Consider the following 26,485-nt stretch of genomic DNA (forward strand, 5'->3'; position numbering starts at 1 on the left):
AAAAGCCAAACACTTGCTTCCTGCACTGCCTGCTGTATGCCTGTGTGTACACTGCAGCAGGCATTTGTGGGGACATGCAAATCCACTCCCCGAAATAAGCCTCAGGACTGTGACGCGGCGAGATAACCTTAATACATCAAAGTGAACTTTGTTATTTCATTTTGCAGGTCTACTTTCTTTATCTAAAAACACAATCTTACTCTTCTCAGCCCCCCTCCACCCTCTCTCTCTGACTCTGTATTCCTTCTTTCTCTTCTGCTCTTGTTTCTTTAAGATTCCAATTACCACTTCCACTTGTTCTCTGCCGTGTCTTGAAACTAAACAGTTGTTTGCCTAAATGCCTTTTAGATTTAGAAGTTCTGATTGCCGAGAAGTGAGACCTTCGCAGCCTCAGATAAACACTGCACTCATTCTTTTACCCTGGAAATTGAATTGTATCCACTGGCGGGGGCCCACCAGCATAACTGACTTTGGTTGCATTTGACTCAAATCTCTGCCTCTCACTCATGTTGTTATATCTCAGATCAAAGCAGCAGCAACAAGGCCTCGGACGAGCATGTCAGCACAAATAATAATGGGTTGGTTACATTCCAAATGCTTGTGGCTTGCTCTAACAAAATTGGCATTTTAGCTGTTAATGAATTATGAAATAATTTGTGATCCAATTTCCAACTTAGTAATTAGCAAGCCTACATTTCAGCCCACGATAATTCAGTTTGAACATTTAAATACAACATTGCAGCCTGTCCGGCACATTTTGATTGACTAAAAATGCTGTTGATGGATGGTATTTCAACATATTTTCACACTGAGTTGATACAGTCAATTTGTTAGCAAACAGCAGCCTCTTTACACATCGAAGGCCCTGTATGGACCTGACATTAACATGCGTCTTTAGTGATCCGATCCCGAGTAAACAGCTCTAAGTACAGGTGTGAATGCACCCGAAACCCATTGAGGACACATTAAGACCCGATCGCTTCAGCTTCGCATGACGTGTTGCCAGTCGAACTGTAAACAAAGAGCAGTGTATGGAAAAGTAAGTCTTGGCCCAGATATGCTCTGGTTACACCGGAACCCCAGAAATTTGACATGCATGAAACACACCAGTCATCATTTTGTTTGAATTAAAACTTAACTTGTCACACAATGCCAGGTCTGAACAGGGTCTAACAGATACAGAGCAGTTCATTGTTTCATTGGTGAATCGTGTCATCTGCTTTGGGAAAAATACTGTTTGATAATTCACACATTCACATCTTTATAACGCTATTGTGGTGGCTGGGGCGTGGTTAGGCTCAGCTGCGGAGGAGAGTGGGGGAGTGGCTCAGGGAACAGGTGCCGGAAAGAGGCCTAATTGGCCTCAGCTGCAGGGGATCAGGAGTTGTGTGTCTCTCCCCTAAATGAGGTTTGATAGGGATGGAGGCACGAGACAGACAGGAGAGCAGAGGCACAGTCAATAAAGAATATCCTGAACGATACCCTGAGTGTGCTCATTCCTTGGTGCTTGGGGGGCCCGGGGAATGTGACAGGAGCGTGTTACAGATATATACACACATATATATATATATATATATATATATATATATATGGAAAACCATGCTTACAAAACACAAAAACATTAACACAGAATATCTTACATCTTTTGCATAAGCAAACACTTAATCTCGAACTATAAACTATATATTATCTAGTATTAGTACTATATACTCCCTGGTGTTGTTCAGTGTTTTTGCTGTTGCTGTCCTCCTGAGCAGAACTGTGTCCTGTTCCTGGAGACTCATTAGTGTGAGCGTGAGCTACAGTCATGGTTTCTGGCCAAAGATAAATGAACTTTAACGGAAAGCCCTCAAGGGTGTGAGAAGGTAGAAGGTGGGAGGAATGGTGAGATAGAAGGAGAGAAATTAGACTAAATTATGTTCATTTTGAAGTACGGCAACTCTTCGTAGGGAGTTGAGCTGACAAGATCTCACTCATCTTTTGGTATGCATGTCCACATGTGTTTACTCGTGGATATTAAGGGCATGTTTGTACCTTGAAAAGAGCCCAGAGGCGGTAAGGCAACATGAAAGTTGTACTCATCAAAGTTATCTTCGTTAACACACCTCTAGGCTCTACTTTTCAAGCCTTATCTAGAAACTTAAGTTATTTTCTCTCTCCATCCGTCCCCCAACAGTTACCACACTAATGTTTAAGTGGTGAACCTATTAATTAGGAGAAAAAGATTCAATGGATTGTTATTTAGAGTAGCCTACAGCCCGGGCACATGCAGAGTGGAAAACTGGGGATATGCAATTGATAGTTAATATTTCGGTCACACACTGAAGACTGGGCTGAACATCAATATCTCGACACAACCAGGCAACGATTAACTAGTAGACCACACAGCGTGCGCATGCATGTATGTGTTTGTGATAAGCAAAGAAGCGGTCTGTTGCTCCAATCACTCTCCATGCCAGTAAAAAGGGGATGTGTTATGTTGAAGTGCTCCCACTGGGGTGATCAGCAGCTGCAGGATGTGATTTGCTCAGAAAATGAGGACGATTTCCAATGAATGTTTCAATTTTCTTACTGCCATAATTTGTCACAGAAGCGTGTGAATGCAGGTGATGAGATTCCCGTATGGATGGGGGTTAATGCTCTGCAGGCAATGAGAGACAGAAAGGGATAAAGACTTATGGCGAAGAGGAGGTGTAATGATTATTAGTTGGCAAATGTACCGTTATTCTTCCTGGCTAACACCTTAATGAAAGCAACAGTGAAGGAGCTTAATTTGTATTTATCAAAAGAGACGGTGACATCTTGACACGGTAGCCAGAATTAGAAACTAATTATATATTCAACGTCTACCACACGTTACAAGGCATCTTGTGTCAGTATAATGCAAGAGACAAACAAGTCCTTCTAAATTAAAAAGCTAACCTATATTTTCTTTATTATTATGTTTCCGTTCCAATATCATTTGTCAAATATTATATTTCATAAATGTCTTTTGTGTTTTATGTTCTAAAATAATTAAATTAAACATCCTGCAAATATGTTGAATCATACATAGTACTGATATTAATACAGTGGTTGTGTAAAACAAACAAATACAGGAAGTGAACACAAGACATTAAAGGGCAGGGGAATTCAAAGAACCAAACTAAATCAAAACTCAAGACCGTGACAGGTTGGTTGCTGCGTCAAATTACATCTGGCCTATTGTTATTATTATTCATTTTAAATAAAATTATTTTAAATTAATAAAATATATGGTGTTAAGGTGCACTTTTTTCTCTACTATACATTCTAAAATAGAGTTGATGCAGACATGTCCTATTCGGTGATGCTTGGAGGGAGAATTTGATCCTCTCAGCATGAAAAAAATAAATCAATAGAGAATAAACAGCGCAGAATGAAAGAAAATAACTGGAATATCAGTAAGAACAAGGTTATATTAAATTATTGCCATGATGCTCTCTACACAGTAGTCTGCACCCTAATTTTGCAGACTGGAGGCGAGTCACTGGCTTGGGTTAATGCAATGCCTCCCTCTGGCCACTAGGGGGTAGATAGTGAGCATATGATTGAGTTACTCTTTGGATATTTAGGGATGCATACTGTATGAAATAGCTAAACAACTATGTAAATCCTAGAATGTATGCCACTTGCAACAAAGCAGAAGTTTAGATGTGCAGCAATAATGCCACGATACATCATGTGCAAACAAGGTATTCAAATTCCACATCTTACAGCAGGTTATGCGTTCACAAACTGTAATGTAGCCGTTCAATTCAAGAATTCAATTTTTTTACAATTTTCCTTTTTGGTCCTCAAATAGGAAAAAGCAAACCATGCTTGGATGAAACAAGTAACTAGGTTTTACAAGCCGCTGCCATCCGTTGAGTCCTCCTTAAACTGCAGCCTGCAACCAAATTGGAGCATTTTAGCACAGAACAATGTCTGTAATAGTTTAGCTGAATTCTCACTCCATCCTTGACAGCTACTGACTGAGCCTCGGCTGTATTGATCCCCACTAAGCTGTTTAGCCACACAAAACTCAAGAGCCAACAAAAAAACACACCCGCACACAACCACAGATGAACACAAGCGTATGTGGGCAAACACATCGTCATGCACAAGCACAAACACAGCTCAGTCTCTCCTGCTGTGTCAGACACACGCAGCCGTGCACGCCAAACACACAAAATACGCGCAGCCACAATCACACAGTGTGCAGTCATACAACACACACAGATCGATATGTTCTCTCTGTTGCTATACTTAGGCTGTCTAGTGGAAGTGGATTAACAGTGGCAGAGGACAGGCACTTTCATCACAGCCGAAAAAGGAACAGGACACTGCTCTCCCATTTGGTTCAACGCTAACAGTGGCTGGGCGACTTGTATGTGCGTGTTGGATAGCAATCCTATGCGCTCCTTCTTTCATTGTAAAAAGGGTCTTGAAATTGAATAAGTCCTTTGACTTCCGAGCATCGACTAAAAGCCCAAAATATGTGTTTGAGAGTGGTCAGATATGTGTGTGTGTGTGTGTGTGTGTGGTCGGTCTGTACCTGGATTGTGATGCTTTTGTCGACACGGGACATGTTAATGCTGTGTGGCTGTCCGTTGGCCAGGTTACGCTGGTCCACATCAATAGAAAATGGCTCCCTCAGACCTCCCAGGTTATACCGGACCTGTAGTGAACCTGAAGACAGAGAGGCCAGGGGTTTGAAACCCGGACTGGATTTATGAAACCTCACGTCTCTTCTTTCCCACTTCTCTATAATGGTTTAAGCGCGAGCTCTCATCAATGCGTACCCGAAGTTCAAGTTCTAGTTTATTGTACAATTGTACAATCGTACATGCAAATGCAATGCAATACATCTGCCCTAGCCCTCTAGGCTCTGAAAACTATATATAATAAGAATACATAAAAGACAACAACAAGAAGAAATCCTACAATAATGAGTTATTCAAAGTGCTTGCTGTTCAATTGTTTCACTGCCTGGAGGTAAAAACTGACTTTGGAGCTCTGATGCTTTCAATAAATACAATGAATTTTCTAAATAGTTATCAAGGACTGGCTGCATAAATCATGATTGCTGATAAGTCCATAAGTAGTTAGTGCATTGCTAATCGATGACACTTAAGACTGGACATTTGTGTTATTAATGTTGTTCATTTCACCCTTGTTTTTCCTACAATACTCTGAATGAACTGAAGACTGAAGGTCAAAATGTGGTGATGTGCGCAAGCAACAGTGTGCAGGGCGCCCAATAATCTATAGCGGCACCCCTAGGCAGTGTGAGTATTTTGTAGTTCTATTTTTGTGGTTGCGCAGATTGATTTGTAAAACGATGGCACTGTCAATTTAAAAAAAAACTTTATTTAATCAAAGTCCTGCCTGTCAGCTGCTCAGTGGGAGGTTGCTGGAGAGGATTTTGGGAGAATATATATATATATATATATATATATATATATATATATATATATGAGTGTGTGTGTGTGTGTGTAGTTTACCATTCTGCCTTAAAACCACAGCCAGATAATCCTGCGTCTTGGAGCTGACATACATCAGAATAGCTGGAGCGTTGGAGGTGCTGAAACTGAAGGACACTTCCTCCTTTGTGAGATTCAGTTCATGAGGCGTCAGCTGGTGCATCAGGATCTTTGTGTCTCTGCTGGCTCCTGCAACTGCTTCAGGCATGAAGTTGTACTTGACCAATGTTCCTGCCTCAAAGAAACCACCAACATCTAGGTGAGAGGACAGAAGTATAGAAGAAAAAGACATGAACACACATATAAGGCAAGTAGGTGAACACAAACAAATATGATAAATGCTTGTCAATGTGTCTACAATAATACTAGTATTATCATATCATAGATTAATCTATGTATAAAAAAAAGCAGGGATGAATGAAAAAGAAAGAAAGAAACTACAATCATCACCCCAGGGTCATATGGCTCTGCCCACCAATCAAGTTGCAGATTACATCCATGTCTGTTCAAAATGTCATCACCTCATCATTTTTATGTGATGGAGAGTTGTGTGAAATTGTCCTAATTAGCATTTGATTTATTGAGTTATGGCCAAGAAAGTGTTTTCTGAGGTCACAGTCTGTAGATATTGCATTCACGAGAATGGGAAAGATGTGAGGTCACAGTGACCTATCTCATCGAATGGGGATGTTTGTGCAAACTTTGAAGACATTGCTGAGATATCACGTTCACAAGATGGATTGACGTATGGGCGTCTCGAAGAAGCAATAGCTCTGGCCACGCATGAAAACCCCTTCCATCAAAAAGAAGTGCACATAAACTCACACATGACAAGACACAACAGGGAAAACATATTAAATGGCAAGAGGGAAAAACGCACATACATAAATATGGCTGTGCTCAGGAGGTGTAGTAAAGTGGGTGGTAAATTGCTGTGCTCTGGCATCTGAAACCAAACAATATGTTGTTTGCCAGTACATTAACAGACCTAATGGCATATTCCAGCCATTCCAAGAGGCTTATTGATTCATGTAATCAAGTGTTAAGAAGATGGGGCCATATTTCTATGTTATGCTCCTTGTTTGCGTTTACGCGTGTGCGTGTGTGTGTGTGTGTGTGTGTGTGTGTGTGTCTGTGTGTGTGTGCAGGCAAGCACAAAAAAAGGCACGATGTGCGTGAAATTAAAAAGAATGGTTCCAGGGAAAGCAATGAGGGTTGTGTGTGTTCACGAGTGCGTATAAATGCCATGGAGTATTTCTTGACATGTCGGTCTTCCCAGCATGGCAGCAGAGAAAATGTAGAACTACTTCTCTTACGAGTGAAGGTTACTAAGTGAATACATTAACGCATCGCATTTTAATGCTTCACTTCACCCATCGTCTCCCCACAGTGAAATAAATACTTCGAGCTACATTTAAATTTAATGCGAGGCTTATTACTAGAAAATAGGCAAGTTCTCTGACTGTTATTGCCGTTCAGGCAAAACCTTGCTTCCACACAGCTACACTACAATGTTATCCTCTAATCTGCTGTGCACTGATATTGTTTCAAGCTTTGGAAATCTGGCGAGACCAATTTTACCAATTGTTCTGCGTTAACCAGGCGAAGAGCTTGTGAAGTTTTCAAATAGCCTCCTTCTCACTTCGTCTTCTGACGCAACTGCATTGTTCTGCCCAGATCCATGCTGCTGGGTATTAACTTAAATCAGACATAATGCTGTATTTCTGTCAGAGCAGTATGCTTGATTGAAATTGTTCAAACCTGTTACAAAACAATATATTGAAAATCAAATCATCGTAACAAGCTCCAATATCTATGGACAAAGGACGTCACAGAAAAACTCTTTCCTCATTCACATCTTACATTACATTACGTTTACCAAGTGTGAGGTCAGGACTTGCATGTTAACTACCGCTTTTACTTACGTGTCATATGAGTTAGTTAGCCAGCTTTAAAAAACTATAGTTTTAGGAAGACGGCAGACTGTCAATCGTCTCTAAAAGTAGTAGATTTGTTTCAACTATAAATGTGACACCCCGGACATTATTGTATTAGTTTGTGTTGTTACCCTTACTAGGCTAAGTCTTATACAAAGCTTGTGCAACTGACCCGGAACTTGAATCTTTACTGTTGAAACTAGTCTTGCGTTTTATCTTATTTAACCTCTCAGGCTTCTTTGGCCTGCTGAAAAAGAAGAGACTCTGATTTGCTGCCCAGAGCCACACACACACCTACACACACCCCCCCCCCCCCCCCACACACACACACACGTCTGGAAGCAGTGAATGAGAAAACTCTACTCCAGGGCAAGGACTCTTTATGTTTGTGTGTTTCATGTCACTGTGTGAAGAAGTTTTGGAAAGGGAATTTCTGCAAGGATGCAAACCTCTGCAGGTATCTCCGAATGTCTGCGTGCGTGTCCGTGTATATGTATGTACATGTGCACATCGGCTCCATGTGACCCTCCAGGGCAGAAAAGCAGAAGAATGAGAGTGTATAATAATATTACTGCACGGTCCCCTGAGCAGTGTGTAAATATGGATACAATGGAAATGCACTAAGCAATTATGGCTGCCTTCATGCATTTTTCACTCACTGGGAGGACGGGGAGAAGTTCCGAAAAGGAAAAAAGAAAACAGGAGAGGGGCAACTGGGAGAGTAGGAAAAAAAGGAGAAGGGCCAGAGAAGAAACAAGGAGGCGGACAAAGAGTAAAAGGAGACTGGGAAAATGGAAGAAGTGGAATAGCTAAAGGATATGAAGGAAAGAGGCAGGCGAAGAAAAGTGAAAAGATGATCTCTTGCCCTCAACCAGTGCCGATCTGTCCTCAAGTGGAGTGGCCTTGGAAACGGCTGTATACCCTGGTGTTTATGTGGATGGCTTTTCTCCCATCAACCTTGAACAATTGTCTTCAACGGTTTCTACTTCCAAACCGTCTACCTGTCTCTTGGACCCCATCCCAACGAGGCTGCTTAAAGACGTTTTGCCTTTAATTGGCACCTCTCTATTAGATATTGTTAATGTGTCTTTGCTAACAGGCCATGCACCACATTCCTTCAAAGTAGTTGTAATTAAACCTCTCCTGAAGAAGCCCACTCTTAATCCAGAGGTGTTGGCTAACTACAGACCGATCTCTAACCTTCCCTTCCTCTCTAAGATCCTTGAGAAAGTAGTCGCAAATCAGTTGTGTGACTTTCTACATCAGAATTATTTATTTATTTGAGGAGTTTCAGTCAGGATTTAGAAAACACCACAGCACAGAGACAGCATTGGTGAATATTACAAATGACATCCTAATTGCATCAGATAAAGGACTCATCTCGGTACTGGTATTATTAGACCTTAGTGCTGTGTTCGACACCATTGATCATGACATCCTATTACAGAGACTGAATCAGTCGATTGGCATTTCAGGTACCGCACTAAGTTGTTTTTAATCCTATTTATCAGATCGATCTCAATTTGTAAACGATGAAGCCTCGATGACCACCAACGTTAATCACGGAGTTCCACAAGGTTCTGTGCTTAGACCAATTATATTTACCATATATATGCTTCCTTTGGGCAACATTATCAGGAAACACTCCATCAACTTTCATTTTTATGCAGATGATACACAATTATATCTATCGATCAAACCAGAGGAGACCAATCAGCTCGCTAAACTTCAAGCATGTCTTAAAGACATAAAAACATGGATGACCTGCAACTTCCTGATGTTAAACTCAGACAAAACTGAAGTTATTTTACTGGGCCCTGAACACCTCAGAGATCAATTATCTGGTGATGAAGAAAAGAGATCACATTACTATTTGTGTTAGCTGCTCTGCACTGGCTCCCTGTAAAATCAAGAATCACATTTAAAATTCTCCTCCTCACCTACAAAGCCTTGATTGGTGATGCACCATCATATCTTAAGGAGCTTGTAGTACCATATTGCCCCACTAGAGAGCTGCGCTCACTAAATGCGGGGCTACTCGTGGTTCCTAGAGTCCTAAAAAGTAGGATGGGAGCCAGAGCCTTCAGTTATCAAGCTCCTCTTTTTACCAGCTTCCACTTTCAGTCCGGGAGGCAGACAGTCACCTCATTTAAGAATAGACTTAAGACTTTCCTCTTTAATAGTGCTTATAGTTAGGGCTGAATCAGGTTTGCCCTGGTCCAGCCCCTAGATATGCTGCTATAGGCTTATAGGCTGCTGGGGGATGTTTTAGGATACACTGAGCACCTATCTTGTAATTTGTGATATTGGGCTGTATAAAATAAACTGAATTGAAAAGCTGAGATGGAGAAGACAGAAAATAAAATATTTTAGATAGCACAAAGCGAAGCGAGGAGAGGAAGCAGTGAGTCGTAGATAAAAGCAAAAGGAGATAGAAGGGAGATGAGAGAAGACAAGACAAAAAAGAAGGAAGATGTGTGAAGAGCGATGGGAAAAGGGGAACAAAAGGAGGAGAGAATAAAGAATACAAAGAAGATAAGGACTGGAAGCACAGATGAGTGAGAAGGAAGAACGGAGGAGACGGGAGAGGAAAGTCACATGTCATGCACAGGCACAAACAGACACAAGGCTGTGCTCTCTCCCTTTCTTTGCCTCTCTCTTTTCTCTGACACGTGCACAGGCGGACTCCTACCTACACACAAATACCCTCACACAGACAGTAATCTCTGTTCTCTAAATCCTAAAAATGCGCCTGATTGGCCATGACAGGATTCAGAGGAGGTCTTCTCATGTTTTACACTCGCATATCATCGCACACTGTCACCTCTTCCCAGGCACACACACACACACACACACACACACACACACACACACACACACACACACACACACACACACACACACACACACACACACACACACACACACACACACACACACACACACACACACACAACACACACACACACACACACACACACACACACACACACACACACACACACACACACACACACACACACACACACACACACACACACACACACACACACACACACACACACACACACACACACACACACACACACACACACACACACACACACACACACACACACACACTGTTTTTCTGTCATCTCCCCTCTCCCCCCTCCTGCCAAGAGCACGGGAAAAAAACCTATTAGGCTTTAGGAAACAAATTAATTCACGTGTCGGGGATCAACTGACGGGAGCTAGCAGAAAGCCTCTGACAGCACTGCTGCTCTTCTCCCCAGAGCATTTTATGAAAACTTGTTTTGTGAACTTTAATGCTGCATCTCATCAATCCCTGTGAAACAAACATGATGTTGTAGCAATATGCAACAGTGCAGGAGCAGAGTTACAGTGGGACATTTCTCATCTGTGAACTTCAAAAACCTGGAGCTATAGTGAAGTGAAGTGACTTGCATTTTGTTTTGATCTCTAAGCTCAGTTCAGCATTTTCACAGTTTCAGCATTCATTGAGTGCACTCTTTAGTCCGGGAGAATTGGTGGGTAAGCACAATATCACCCTCAATCGATGCCTTTTATCATAAGCACAAACACTTTCAACACCGACAGCTCCAAATTGAATAGGAAGTGAGGACAATCACACAGCACAGCAAAAATCCCAGTGGGTTGTCCAGCAATGCCGCTCATTGAAACACAACTACTCCAGCAGTAATCATGGCACTATTTGCCTCTGGCTTTGAGAACTAAAGAGGGACAATGCCAATGACAACGTGGCTTCACAGAGATGCCCGAACAACTTGGAAAAGTGTTAACCGAGCGATGACAACTCAGTTTGTCATCCTAAAATTTAAGCAAAAGGCTAGTTTCTTCGGTTTGAAGAAGGGAATAAAAGAAATAACACCATAATTTATCTGCTTCTACCTGAGGAAATTGCAAAAAAACCTGCTGCGTTGACAAAGGGAAAATAAAATAGGACATAAAATAGTCCCTGAAAGCCCACACGAAGAGAGATTGATTTGACTAGCAATTTAAGTTTGAAAGATGCAGAGCAGCATGATACATTTGAGGCATTCATATTCTCATGATCTACCATCAATAGGAGACTGAATGTGCCTCTCCTAAAATGCCTCTCACCTCTGGTGCAGAACGGGCCGTCATAGGGAGTGGCGGTGCAGTCACACAAGTAGCCGTTGTATCTCTCCACACACTTCCCTCCGTTTTGGCAGTACATCCCAAAACTGGTACAGTGGCCTTGGCAACCGGGCTTGACCCCCGGCGTGACCTTGGCCCTCTCCTCCAGGTCGAGGGTGATATCGTTCATCCGTAGGGCTCGGATACAGCCCAGAAACCCCCTCTGCCCCCCTGCAGCACCTGAGGAGCAGGGAAGGGAGAGGTGGTATCAGCATTGGGAGATTGGAAAGAGAACAAATACAAAGAAGGCCAAATGGAAGTCAGGGTCATAGAAGTAATTCTCAATGTAAGAGGCTGTTTTAATCTCTTTTTAGAAACGTTAATATTCTACCGCCTGGAGGAAGCCACTGAAGTCACGTTAATCGTTTCGACTGTGACGCTGTTCTTGAAACAACCTTCAACTCGTTTGATTTCTTCACTAATTAATACAGCCTAATGAACACTGTGTCCTAATGAACATCTCGCAAGTACACACACGCAAATGGATGCATGAATGCGCATGAACTACATAGTACAGACAAACACGCATATTTAAAACACACCACACACAGTACACCTGATGCGAACGAGTCAATACAAGCATTAATGCTTAGCCTTGGGGTGTCGATAGCCATTCCTCTAAAGTGCCTCCATCGTCATTCTGGCCCTGCACCATTGCAGTCTAACTACCCATTAACTTGGACAGAGTAGGGGTGTTAAATAGATTAATGTGCACCTAAATGACTATAGCAATAAACACAGTCATAAACATGCACCCACAGGTATATATTCAACCGTACAAAAGCACACCCACAGAGGACGGTTACACTGTATGGGTAAACGAGTATGTGCGCACACTCACGCACACTGTCATTAACAAGAGCCGAGAGGCATTTTAGTTATTAAAACCTCTCAATTGCAGCCTTTGGATTACAGAAAACCGTTCGTTCAAGAAGACATATTAAGGAGAGTTGGAACACACACTCGGATTCCCCCCTCAACAGCTGCATTCCCACGAACACATATCTGCTGGCTTAGCTGCACAGGTACAACACAGATCTAATAGGATTACTAATGCATGTACTTTGATTTTCTCCTGCCGATACACTATTCACTAATCAGGCTGCAGCAGGGCTTTCACACGCTTTCTCCACTTTCCATTCCCACAAAGGGTTTGACTTTTATAGACCTGTTAATTAATCTATTTTGTACCACTGATTGGCTGGAGGTTTCTGCCACCTGTTTACCCAGGTCTAAATCAGTCTCTGATTGAACGGACAGCAGGCTCTGAGGCCTGCAGAGACCAGGACGGACACGTACACAGGTACGCACACACACACACACGGACACACACACACACACACACACACACACACACACACACACACACACACACACACACACTAGCCAGACTGAGTTAGCCAGACTGATATTGACATTGGCTTCTCATATAAATGCACATTTTGGTAAATATGGAGACATACAGGCACAAATGTAATGCTGTAAATTGCAGCAATATTTTCTAGGCTGAATTTTTTTGTATGTGCGAGCAGACAGAGCACAGAGGGCGGATCCCCAAGCTCAGGTTGGGGGACGTGATCAAGGGATTGTACATCCCAGTGCAGGTGCTGCAGCCAATCGGCATATGGCAGTGGTCACACCTGCAGCCCATCAGGTAATTAGAGGGAGCATATCTTCTGTGCACTGGGAAGACAGTCTCAGGAACCTCAGGAGAGGAGCCGCGTCAGACAGGAGGTAACGGAGCACACTCACCGCTCTCCTCTGCTCGGCCCACACAGGACAAAGGAACTGTCACACACCAGGCGTGAGACAAGACTGGGAGGAATCATTTTTTTGGCGTTTGACCCCAATCCCCCCTTTCCCCTATCCGATTTATTAAAGGACCCTTTTTGTTACGCTACCACTGTCTCCGAATCTCCTGATTTAGTTCTGAATCTTGCCTCCCAGTCCCCCGGGTTGCCACAGTACTTTAATTCTTACGTAAATATACGTGAGTCTGTTTCTATCTAATTTTACAGTTAAACTGTACATTATCCTTTCTTGCTGCCAATGATAGATTTTTCTTTTTCTTAAACATCAATAACAATAAAGACTACAGGGTAATGTTTATCTACTGATAAAACACTGACATGGTTACCGAAATTCAAACACAAATGTAGCTTGCGTTTGCACCTATTTATTTAAGGTTGTAATATGTTTGGCTAGAGGGTCTTTTACCCTCTAATGATGTGCTGAGAAAACATTTGATATGTATTAGGCTATACACACCCATACACACAACAGCCAAATTACCAATTAAAATATAAGTCATAGTCTTTTGACCTTCACTTTGTGTTTATGTTGATACAAATTATACATTACTGCGTAATGTTTAATGAAAATGAACTATGCACTTAAATACTATAGTGTTCAGAGAATGGCCATACAGTTTAAATGTATATGGACTGTTTAAGCCTGATCCAACCGCGCAAATGAAGCCCCCATTTACACCAACTGGCTGCACATCTGCTGCACTGCTGTGGTGCCATTATCATTGTATGAGTGGTTTAATGGAATGGTGGTATGTCCTGTTTCTTTCTGTGAGTCGGTCTGCTGTTCAGCACCAAAGAGATCCCCAAAACAGTCTTTGCCCACCTCATGTTTATTGGGGATGCACTTTAGGATGCAATTTGTTTTGGTTTTAGATGAGTATTTTTTTAAATCATATGGTCTAAATGCCATTTCAAAAGCCTTCCTTACCCACCGGCATTTCCAGGAGGGAGATAATATCATAGAAATTCCATTTTACCAGCCCAGTGCTTTATATCTTTTAGTCCCCCCCCTGACTATCTCTCTTAAAGGTCCATAATGGGCTTACTTCGGATGGATCACTGCATGGAAAATGTGTGCATTGCAATAATGCTGAATCTACAGGCATTCCTCACACCTGTGTGTTAATATATTGCATGCATCAAAAAAAGTAGCAGCACGAGTGCATGAGAAATTACATTTAAAAATATGAATTAAGGCTAAACTCTAATCACAACTGACATAGAGCTGCAGCAAAATGTGATTCCAAACACACTCGGTTTGAACTGCAAGCGAGGTCCGTACACATGAATGTGTGTGTGTGTGTGTGTGTGTGTGCTGCGAAAACTGAAGACGTTACGTCTGCATCAATGCCACAGAGACATTTCATTTTACTCATTAAATGTTACCTACTGTCTTGGCAGGTGAGCGAGGCAGGCTTCCCTGTGACAGGTGTCGCACACATGCAGTGAGTAGAAACAAGCAAGATGACGATCCGGGAAGACAGAAAAGAAATACACAGAAGAGGTAGAAGAGAAAGACAAAGCAATCCAACGATGAGAGAATTGAGCAAAAACATGCAAAAACATTTTTTAAAAAGTAAGATGGGGAATCAAAAGAACAGATGGTGGCATTAAATTAATACAATGTGGCAAGATTGATAGTTATGTGCATGTATGAAGTGAATTGGAGAGCTAAAAGTTAACAGTGTGAAGGAAATGACAGCAGGCTGATGGTATAACATTTACTCTCAGGGCTATTAGAGCAAATGAGCCACTGTGCAGTAAACACTAAAGCAATCAAATGCTTGATGAGGAGCATATTGATTGGAAAAGAGAGAAGGAGCTGATAGAGCCACAGATATGAGAACAAGGTGAGCCAAATAAAGCTCCCTGTTGTACGTCCCTACTGCGTGATTATGTGAAATCATACAAACAGATCATATGATCCTTTTTAACTCCTTTTTAGGGCCTCTGGATTGCATTAGGTTTTTTCTACCTCATTACTTTCAAACGGCCGCGTCGATATCAATCGGAGACGACGTGTGAAGTGACAAGGGGAAGAATCCGTTCAGACAAAATCCTGAAGCCTGTGAGGCTCTCCCCACTCTTTCCAAATCAAAACACACAAAGACGTCTATCTTTTGAGTGGCAGAGGCCAAATCTAAACCACTTCCCTTTAGTGATTGGGTCACTTCCTTTGTGTCCCTCTGTAACTTCTCAAAGCATTCCTCAAATGAGGATCAAGCAGGGATTATAGATCAGATATGAGAAGGTCCTGACACCTCTGTGGCTACAAGTCTTTCCCCGCTTTCTCTCTATCTTCCACTATCCCATGTGTTTTTAGATGTGTGCCACACAGAGCAGAGGCCTGAGGCTCCTCCTGTCTTCCTACAGAAAATACACACATGCAAATGAGGCTGAGGCGCTACCTGGAAGCCATTACATTCCCGCTTTCAAAGTCATGAGTCGCACTGCAACGGAACCTTTCTCGCACCTTGTCCTTTGACTAAATGAAAGTATAAATATACCGAAAGACAAATTGGGACATGATAAGGTGAGGATGCTTCAGCGGCGTTCGAATCAGCAGAAGTGATGAGACAGTGAAATTATATTATAAACGGGGATCAGGGGGTTAAGGCTATCACATCGGGAGGCCTGATTGGAATTTGGAACAATCTCCTTTGGACAGAACTTTTTTTCATGAGATAGTAAGAACTCTGTGATCCGCCTCAGCACTTTTCCTTCTATCCGCAAATCCCTGAAACTATTTTAGCCCTAGAGTTTGGTTAATAGCATATTGACAGCTCAGCACAAAAGGCAGTATGATACAGAGATGTGAAAGCACGAGAGGAAAACTGGATATCTCTTCTGCTATGTGAACTGCTGATGAGCTTGAGACACATTGTGTGGAGAGAAGGACGAAGGGAAGCAACCAGACCTCTCCAAAATGTCGGCATAATTGGTGTGATAAGGATACAGAATGTGTGTGAGGGATAGCAAAAGTCAGAGGGTTGATATCGTCCTTGTGCAATAATAGTTTCTTAATCCACATGAATATAAATGTTGAGTCAAAGTATTAAAGTACGAAAGAAATGACCTCTCTAAGTGAATTAAGTTTTAGTCACACACCCTCCCAGCCAGCACAGAGGCTCAGTTTTAACTTTAATCAAGATCACTGACATGGATTAATTTATTAGAATGTGCCTGTGTGCTCATGTGTGCATATCATAAAACGTGAAATGGCTGAGTGCATGTGTGCTGGATTAGTATGAACTTAATTAGCAGTGTATGTGGCTAAGATGGACCGGAGCCTCTTTAGGAAAGAACCCATTGATTTTAAGTAAAAGCTGCTACGCCTTTAAACAACGCCTTCCAAAAACAATCAGACGTCCTCACAGTGGATTTCTGCATCTGAAGGCAACACTACTGGAAATAAAGACAGCACAGAATGTTTATTAATTAAATCAAAGTATGATTACACGGTTGATGCGTACTTAGACATTTGCCTTCCACACATTAGAGCTCGCAATTATGGTGCGTTTGTCTGCGTGAGTGTCCCTCCTACACAAAGCGGATATTAAATGTTGAAATTGCAATCAAATGCGTGACCGTGAGTCATTCTTACACATTAGGATTGGTAACTCTTTGGGTGGGAGAGTGTGTGTGCCTTACCCACGTAGAGTTGGCTGAACAGCTCTAGCCGTGTGTGCCCCTGAGCAGGAGCCAGCTGAGATGCCCGATATGTCTGATCCAGCTGAAGGACCGACTCTTTGACGTTTCGCTCGGCCATCACGCGATGCCATTGGTCGTCATTGAGGGGCGCGGCCGAATGCACTGTCAACTCCACAGGTCCGTTTCCAACATCAAAGGAGAAGGAGATGACTTTAGGAGCTGCATAGAAGGTGTGAGAAAAGGGTACATTCACCTAGCATCCTAGTTACAGAAGTCAAATGTTAAACCACAAAAAGCAAACATCATAACTTAAAAAAAACAGTAACTCTGTTACTCTGCAGGTAAATATGCTTTCAATTTCTAATCTAATGGCTCATTTGTTTCAAGGCGATACATTTGGCTTGTATAGATTTCAGCTTTGCAATAGCCGACTGCTCACAGCTTTGGACAGGACTAATCTCACAGACAGTCGATGGATGCCAGGAACTGTTGGTTTTGTATGGCATACGGTTGTACCGCAGCAGTTTTCATGTCATTTTCTTTCTCTTCTAGATTTCTCTAAATTGTTCCTAGTTTTTGAAGGAGATGAAAGCGAAAGAGTGAGAGAAGAAACAGAGCGACAGTTGAAGATAAATCAGAGAGAGTGTGTTAATCAACAAAAAGAAGGAACATTAATAAAAAAATTAGGGCAAGCTGGCTTGTTTCTCATTAATTTTCATCATCTTGGAGTAAGTGGATTTGTGTGTGTGTGTTTTAATAGAAATGCCATAAAATTGATTGCTTCTCCGCAGTTCAGTACCCTAAGATTTCAACAGAACAACAGGGGGCACTGTTATACCTTTTATGACGATGGCAGGTCAAATATGCAGCGATATTTCTGAATTACCGTGCGTGCATGTGTGTGTGTGTGTTTCAGCCTACCACCTGTCCATTCCAGATGTGTTTGCTACTGCAATGGTGAGGTCACTATCTGATGGATTTTTAACTCTGTAGGGAACAGCCATCAATCTGTATACTGTGTGTGTGTGTGATCACAGAAAAGCAGTGTGTGTGTGACTGTCTCAATAACACAGTCAGGTAAATTATATATCCACGACGAAATGTTAATTTGAGACACTACTAACCAGACATATAGATATACAGCTTTACATATATTAAAGCTAAGTGGATTTTCTCTTTTCTGACTGGAAGACACTGTTGGTTTGGATCCTCAATTGTATTATTAGAGTTATACGTCAATGTGTCTGACAACATATGCTGCATAACGTATGGACCAATTAATGCTGGCCGCTGCAAAATGTCAAAGGAATAATTTTACCTTGACCTATGAAGGGAATGAAGCAACAGTATGACAACAATGAGCATATTATTTATGCTGCTGGAAAGATGATTTGCAACTGTCAAATTAAAACCCAATTTGACTCATTTCGTAATGTTTGGTACTACTGCTGAATAAAAGCTGTATATTCTGGGTGGTGCCATATGGTGGTTACTGGCACCAGTGTGCTGCAGTCTTAGAGATGAACCATGAATAACCACTTCACAGCTTTCTATATGACTGCTCCATTTTGGCATCATTAGGCTCAGATATTAAAGTGGATCATTTTATGTAGTGGTCAATCAGGAAACAAGCTGTATTATTTCCTTTGCCTAATCAATATGCTTAGCCTATTTCCCCCTTTTCATATCGCTTTTATCTAATTGTTTCACTCCTCTTCCATTCTTCAAACTCCTGATTACCTTCAACACGACACAAATAGCTATTGTGTTGGCTTTGTTCTTTTGTTTGCTTGTTCTTTCTTTCCCACATCCCCACAGTCCCCTGTGTCTCCCCTCCCTTCCCTTTGCATTATTTCCTTGATTCTTTAATTTCTTCATCGTTGGTTATTTTGTTTCTTCATTTTAACCTTGGGTTCTTGCATTCACTTACCCATCCCTTATGAATCAGTCACTTTGCCCCCCACATCCCATCCTCCGTTGTGATCAGATACAAGTACACCAGAAATCATCTTAGCAAAAGCTTGTGTCTGGATGTGCTGAGTGCATTAACCCATAAGCTCTGAAAACGTGTAAACATTCAACTACCCGTAAAACATAACACACACACACACACACACACACGCGCACACACACACACACGCACACGCACACGCACACGCACACACACACACTCCATCTGACAGGTTTTAGTACACTGAATTAATGGCGTCTCTATGCAGAGAGCGAGTCTGAAGGGCAGGGAGGAGCGACATCAGTTATTTTAAATGCTGAAAGCCAAACATATATCAGAATACCCCAATAGAAAGAAAGCTCAGCAGCTACAGCAACGGTGAACGGCATGTGACTGTGTGTTTGATTGTCTGTGTGTCGTTTAAGCAGCACTGCAAAGCAAGATGGATGCCCTACAACTTTCTTTTTTATACTCCGCCCACAGACAGGAATGAAAACTTAAGTACCCTCAGAGCACAGAGCCTGCCTCATCTATTTAAATAGCTGTGATGGATGTTAGACGTGTTAACGTAACGCCATTTTTTTGTGTGCGAGACACACTTTCATGTTGGCCTCAAGCAAACTAGAGTTTTTTCTTCTTTTCGCTTTCTATTAATCTTTCAAAAATGTAGGCTTAAGGAGCTATGTTCTTAATTATGCTTCAGTCTTTATGCGAAAGATCCCTACTTGTGTGCATATATGTGCATGTGTGTTTGTCTGATGTGAAGTTTCATTTTACAGTTCTTCAGTTTCCTCCCGATGGTTGGCAGTGCATTTTCCTCCTGACCTCTTTTCTGTCAAACTTGCTAATTCTTTGTTGTTTGTCTCGTTTGCTTTGTTAGTCTTTTGTTCTGTGCTCTTCGTCCCTGGGAAGTTAGGAGATAAAGCAACTTCTCAGAAGCTAAGCATCTCTTTGTGACAAAAAATCTCTTCAAGTAAAACTTTTCTTATGCTATCAGCAAAAACACATGCATGCCCACAATGCAAAGAATCCTGATATTGATGTTAATGTGTACACAGAACAGATGTAGTGAGATAAATATTCACTTCTGACGGTTTTTGAAGAAGATTAAAATATATCCAGCGGTGGCTGGTTGCTTTCTTATTTAGTAGATAACTTAGTATTGCTTTACGAGTCATAGAGGCATCTGGCAACTTTTGAAAGCTAGAGATGCATAGTGCTAAACGTCAGATGTAAACTTTGTGTCTGTCTGGTCTTCACATAAAAAAGGCCATTTTATAAAACGAGGTCCGAGTGGGAAAGAGCATTTCCCAGCTGGATCCCAGACTTAAAGTCTTTATAACCTTTGGGCAAGACTATCACTGAAATTGCAGCCTCTTAAAGACTCAAAACATGGCACATATTTTCCACTGAGCCACAGAGCACCCCAGAAGTCAAACATCTCTGTATTTAGGGAGCTTTCTATCTGTCCACAATCCTGTTACCAGTCCAGTTCACATGGTCACATGGTCACATGCTGCCTCTCAAATGTGTCTGTGTCTAAAGATCCAAAGCGGAGCAGTGTGCACCTGATGGCTTTGAGTCTGCTGAGGTCACATTGATGTGTGTTCTGTACAAGGTTGTGTGTGTGTGTGTGTGTGTGTGTGTTTTGAGCTCCTGCAATGGCACAGCTATGCTACTCTGGCCTAATGCTAGTTATTTCATACCTTTACTGGATTGTAGGAGATATAGTTTTTGCACCAGCAAGAGGGGCGAGATTATGTGTGTATTTATGTGTGTGAGCGTGCATGTGTGTGCATGCAAGTAGCTTTGTAAGTGTGTGTCTAAACGTGTGCTGTGGGGCAAAACCTAAGATGATAGCAAGGGAGAGGAAATCGATGTGGGGCATTTTGAAAGCCTCAGGACACACACACACACACGCACACACACACACACACACACACACACACACACACACACACACACACACACACGCACACACTCTCTATCTCCTCTGGCCTGCTGTGCAGCCGTGACAGACTAGGTACTTACTATATCTTTGTGTGTGTTTTTGTGTGCACCTTTAGAAGACAAATACCAATCCCCTTCTCACTGTACTTGCATGTACAGTGTAGTGTCACCACACTGTGTTGTTTCAGCCTGAATAAGTGTGCGCATGCATTGGTGTGTATATGGTTTTGTGCAAAACCATAGCTTAACTCTAAGAAAGATTTGGGGAAAGAAAATGAAAAGCTTATGCAGCGTTTAGGTGGAAAACCAGCTCAGATAATGTGTAACGGCTTTAGAAAGCACCTTGGCTCAAAAATCATCCGTAGACTTTGTGTCTATTCAGTGGGAGGCATTTTTAAACATATAGGCGGGCCAGGAGTACCAGCAGCAAATGTTAAGTGAGTGTCTCTGACATTGAATCTTCAAATTCCTTTGAATCCCAATGAAATGCAATTAGCCATCTATCAACAGCCCTGCTGTGCCAGGAACCCCCTTCACAATGTGATTAATTTGAAGCCCGAGATTTTAACATTCTTGATCAGTTCGGTTCCACTGAGGCCACTGGGATGTTAATTTGAGACGTTGGAACCAGATCATAGACACCTGCTACATGGCATCAATCATGAGACTCTGAAAGGACTTTGAGAATGTAAAATGGGGTGGTGCAAAGCGGTCCCATTTTGTAATATTTAAAACACTTTGTTATTCTCTCTTCTGTTGCCATTCCTTCCATTTCGTTGAAAAGACATTATATAGTGAAACAGAGATGTTTATGAGTAAGTCTGAAGTCTTTTAGAGTCCAAATTAAATCTAAACTCTCTGAATCAAGTCTATGAGTTAGAGTTTGAGTCACGTGTAGAGTCACTTAATATGTCTATGTAAACAGTCTCCTTTTTGATTTGAATTAATTTTAATGTTTTGCTGCAGCTTATTATCATGTTGCATCGCCCATTTGCTCTGCTCTCTGTCGGTCTGAGCTCCTCCAACTACACACACACACACACACACACACACACACACACACACATAGACACAAATGTGGGTGTGTGTAGTTGTGTCGAGGCGACTGTGTCTCAGTGGTGAGCAGGAAAGTCCTTCAATCAGAGGATTGGTGGTTCGCTCCCGGCTCCACTAGCCCGATGTGTTCTTGGGCGGGACACTTCCACCCGAAGCTGTGCCCACGGTGTATAAATGTGTATGAATGTTAGTTACTGCTGATGTGCAGGTGGAACCTTAGCTCCTCCCATCAGTGAATGAATGTGTGCGAATGGTGTCATGTAGTGTTAAAGTGCTTTTAGTGGTCGGAAGACTAGAAAAACGCTATACAAGTACAGGTCCATTTACCATTAACAAACACACGCACAAAGCGTGATCAGAAAGGCCGCTGTGGTGGAGTGAAACATACACGGTCTGATGGCAACTAAGCTTGTTACTGTGTGTACAATTAAATATTTGTGAGTAAAAAGCCAATATCTGTTCAACAAGCACGGAAACCTAATTCAATCTGCTCTGACTGCATCTTTCATCCAGCACTGCTATGATTACACGAGCACAGCTCGCACCATCGGGCACTATATATATTTTGATAATGTTCTCTGCTGGCTAAGACAAAGCAGACCGGAGGAGACAGGACAGGGGGAAGCTCTGATACTAGTGGCCGTCTGTGTTCTTCATTCCTCTACATATTACATACTGTTCCTTTACAACTCACTTACAAAGTTTTAATGAAGATTCTGACATTCACCAATGTTTTCCTGTTTGGTATTTGTTCTTCGGTAAAAACAGAATCTACTCAAGAGCACACATGAGCACATTCGAGTGCTGACATGGTCATACAAAATAATTGGTTAAAGCGGTTTCTTCAGTTTTACAGTTGTACAACATTGCATTAATATTACAATCATTATGTGAATATTAAAAAAAATATTATTAGTTATTTTGTGCTTTGTAGATTATCTGTGCAGTTTTAAGATCAACTAGATCACAACATTTTGATGCAATTTAATGAACACTAGTGCATAATAATCCGATCAATACACAATTGTTGTCCCTCTCTTATGGAGCATTAACATTCGATTAGTGTTTTGTTCCCACAAAGTTAATGCATGGAACCATGAGAGAACAATACTGTATATAAAGTGATTTCTGATATCAATATATCTTTAGTTCTCTATAATATTGCAATGGATTTAGCCATTTTGGTTTTTCCAATATGTGTGGTTTCCAACATAATGTATGATCAATTGCCATTTCCAGAAATATATATTCATACACTCTTTCTATATTAACATAATTGATCATAATCTTTACTTGATTATTATTTTATGGATTACCAAATACCCTCTTGAGACTTTTGTTGGGCATTTCAATGTCTATTTGTAGAGACCGCCTCGCAGTCTCATGCCCTTTTGTGGGGATGCCAGAGTGTTTACTTATGCTAACGAAGACTGGCACATGCCTTCAATTTGACAAGACAATGGGAGGAACAATTACGTGGTTTACAACACACCATGGAAATTACGTTGACTTTTCTTAGGACCTTTCTCAAGAACACATTTTGGAAAAAAACACAAGGCGATATTGGTGAATGAGGCCCAATGTTTTTCGGCAGTTACTCCCAATGCCCATGTCGGCTTGGTGATAATCTCCTCTTCTCGTAGCAAGGGGTCGTCCACGTCTTCTCCCTCATGTTCAGTCGAGGCCGAAGAGGGAAAACAGACCGTGGAGGCCCCCCGTCACATTAGAGGCAATATTACAGATGATGTAAGTTTATGCTTTATTTAAGTTTATGCTTTATTTAAAAAGTGATGGACATGAACACACTGAGTTCTCTTAGTGTGTTCATGTCCATCACTTTTTCTCTCTCCACTGTGACAATCTGTCACAGCTCAGTACAACAGACTGTAGTTTTGACCTTCGGCAGGAGAAGCTTGTGAAAGATAAGGTTTGCAAAAATAAGCAGGCAACACCTGTTATGCTAATGTTTCAAATACATATCTAAACACGTTTTTTTTCCTTCTCATCTCAGTTTTCAGAGTTTAGCTACAGAATGTCAAATAAATAAACTTCAGTGTTTAAGTTATTCTGTCAGCTGAGTCAACGCAAAACAGATTGCAATAGGTTATTTTGGATATTTTTGTTTTTTTTACTAATGCTGAAAATTTATTTATTTGACTTTTTAAATGGTTCACATATATGTTTTGTGTGTATATGTGTGTGTGTGTGTCTTTGTGTTAGGAAATGTGAACAAGTTGTGATATGACAATGTTACCCATTTCACTGTCACCCTTGTGACCCTGTGTGTGTGGGTGTATTTTTATTTTTAAGAGGGCATTTAAAAGACATTTTTTTAGAAAAAGAAAAGGGGATAGATAGAGCGATAATATATATGTGTATTTCTGTGTGTGAGCTTGTGTTTTGTGAACCCTGAAAATGGGTGATTTGGTTAAACAGAGGTTTATAATGGACATAATTATTGCACACACCAATTACCTTAAATAAATGATTGCTCTCTCTTGCAATCAGACAAAGTAGTGCACTATAATCAGGAAGGCAATTGACTGTTGCTGGTGGGTGCGTCTGCATCAGTGTGTTTGTATGTGACTGAGTGTGTGTGGTGGCAGAGTGCACACGGCCCTATCACACTGGTGGATTAATCCTCACACTAGATAAAGAGTCTGAGTAAGAGAGAGAATATGAGGGACAAACAGAGAGAGAAATGACTCCCATGCACACACATACACATTCACTCAGATGCATCTTACATTTGAGCTCCAAGCGAATAAAGTCTGTGTTGCCCAGGTTTTCCAGAAAGACGCCATAAGGCGCGCTGGTCTTGAAGTAGAAGGAGATGTCGGCGCTGGTCTCACCCTGGAAGGTGGCGAAGTGCAGGTAGGATGACGGGGTGGTGAAGGATGCAGCATTCCAGTAGTTATCTGTGGAAAAAAAATAGATAGAATCACAGCTCTCAACCAGCCCATCAGGCACGGAGCTACTGTACCCTCCATCAGCTCCGTGGCAGATACGATAAGCTGCAGACTAAATTCTTTGCAGCAATGGTTTTATTTCAAATGGTTATTTTTCATTTCATTCCAAAGAGCTATCAATCTATTCTGGATAAAACAGTGTTATCTCTTGTCCATTGTCTAATGTGGCTCATTTAATATCTCCTCAGTAAAAATGATTTCATCAACTAAAACTCCTTTTCTGTGCAGGGGTTCTAACACAGTCTGTTATTTCCTGCAACTTCAATAATACTCAATAGAAAGTTGATCATATCATATTAGCAGAGAGGGAGACTATTTTCTTCTAAATGAGGACCCGAGAAGGGGCCAAGGGTGCATGTGCTGCAGGATCTTTGATAACAACTTTTCTAATGACTTTTATGAAGCAAAACCAGCGGCCTCTAATGAAGACATAGTAGCAGCACGCTAAACAGCTGCTGATGAATTATAGGACTGTGGTTGATGTCGTGACCTCCCTCCCGTTGCCATGTCCCTGTCTTACTCCTGTCACTCAAGGAAGATCTTGAGTGACAGTTTGTTTGATGGAGATTTCGAGATAAATGACAAATGTTTATCTATTATGATAATTGTTGCTGATTAATTGCTTGCAGCAACTAATCAGCTTATAATTTTAGTATTCCTTTGCTTCCTGTCAAGTGTGTGAGTTTACACTTTGTGAGTGTAGGTATGCACCTGTGTCGATGCATTTCTGTGTGTTTGTGTGTCTCCTGGCTCAGTGTGATAAGCGCTCACCAATGACTGGGCTGAGCTTCTCCCCTCTCCTCCTTGCCTTACATCCTGTCACTAGGGGCAAGGGCAGATAGTGGCCAAACACACACACGCGCACACACACACACACACCCACGCACACACAGGCACACACAACCCCCTGCTGATGCTGCCTTTGTGATTAGTGTTTGAAGTTGGAATATTGTTCATTTCTCAACGGGAGGTGCAGCCAATTATTGAACTGGGCTAATTGGGGACTAGAACAGGAAGAAGCCTGCAGAGGTGAAACAAATAATTAAGTTGACTATGATGTTCCTTAATAGCAAGAAGGGCCACATCGTTGGGGACACTCAAATGTACAATCACCGACTGATTACAAAGGAATTATTTTGATGATTGAAACAGGTCTCTGATGTACAACAATGACGCTATTTCACAAACAATAACACATACAAAATGCATGAAAATAATGTGCTCAGTATTCATTTGAGTATACTGCATAAACAGAATCAGGACAAATATGACATCACAAATACAAACAACATAAAAAACATCTCATGTGCTTGGATATCTATTTGTATGCACTGAATGAGACCTTAAGTGCTTCGAGCGAGAGAGTAAAAAGAAGGTTGACAAAGACATTGAAGCAAGAAGGACACAAGGATATAGAGATACAGCCTGGAGGCAAGTCACACTTCAGAAGGAGGGAGAGAGAACAAGAGAAAAGAGGGAAGTGGGAGGAGGTTAG

The 26,485-nt window shown here is 41.6% G+C and overlaps 1 protein-coding gene across 1 annotated transcript in view; it reads right to left on the reverse strand.

Moving 5' to 3' along the window:
* cntnap2a (contactin associated protein 2a) overlaps window positions 1-26,485 on the reverse strand; it is a 308,808-nt gene that overhangs the window by 23,016 nt on the left and 259,307 nt on the right. Inside the window, exons 19-23 of the mRNA XM_034560734.1 lie at window positions 24,769-24,939; window positions 17,065-17,283; window positions 11,546-11,782; window positions 5,505-5,738; window positions 4,556-4,689 (exon numbers count right to left, since the gene is read on the reverse strand). Of these exons, the coding sequence (XP_034416625.1) occupies window positions 4,556-4,689; window positions 5,505-5,738; window positions 11,546-11,782; window positions 17,065-17,283; window positions 24,769-24,939 (995 nt within the window). The remainder of the gene's footprint in view (window positions 1-4,555; window positions 4,690-5,504; window positions 5,739-11,545; window positions 11,783-17,064; window positions 17,284-24,768; window positions 24,940-26,485) is intronic.

This window comes from Cyclopterus lumpus, chromosome 20 (genome assembly GCF_009769545.1).
Source record: "Cyclopterus lumpus isolate fCycLum1 chromosome 20, fCycLum1.pri, whole genome shotgun sequence".
Classification (NCBI taxonomy): domain Eukaryota; kingdom Metazoa; phylum Chordata; class Actinopteri; order Perciformes; family Cyclopteridae; genus Cyclopterus; species Cyclopterus lumpus.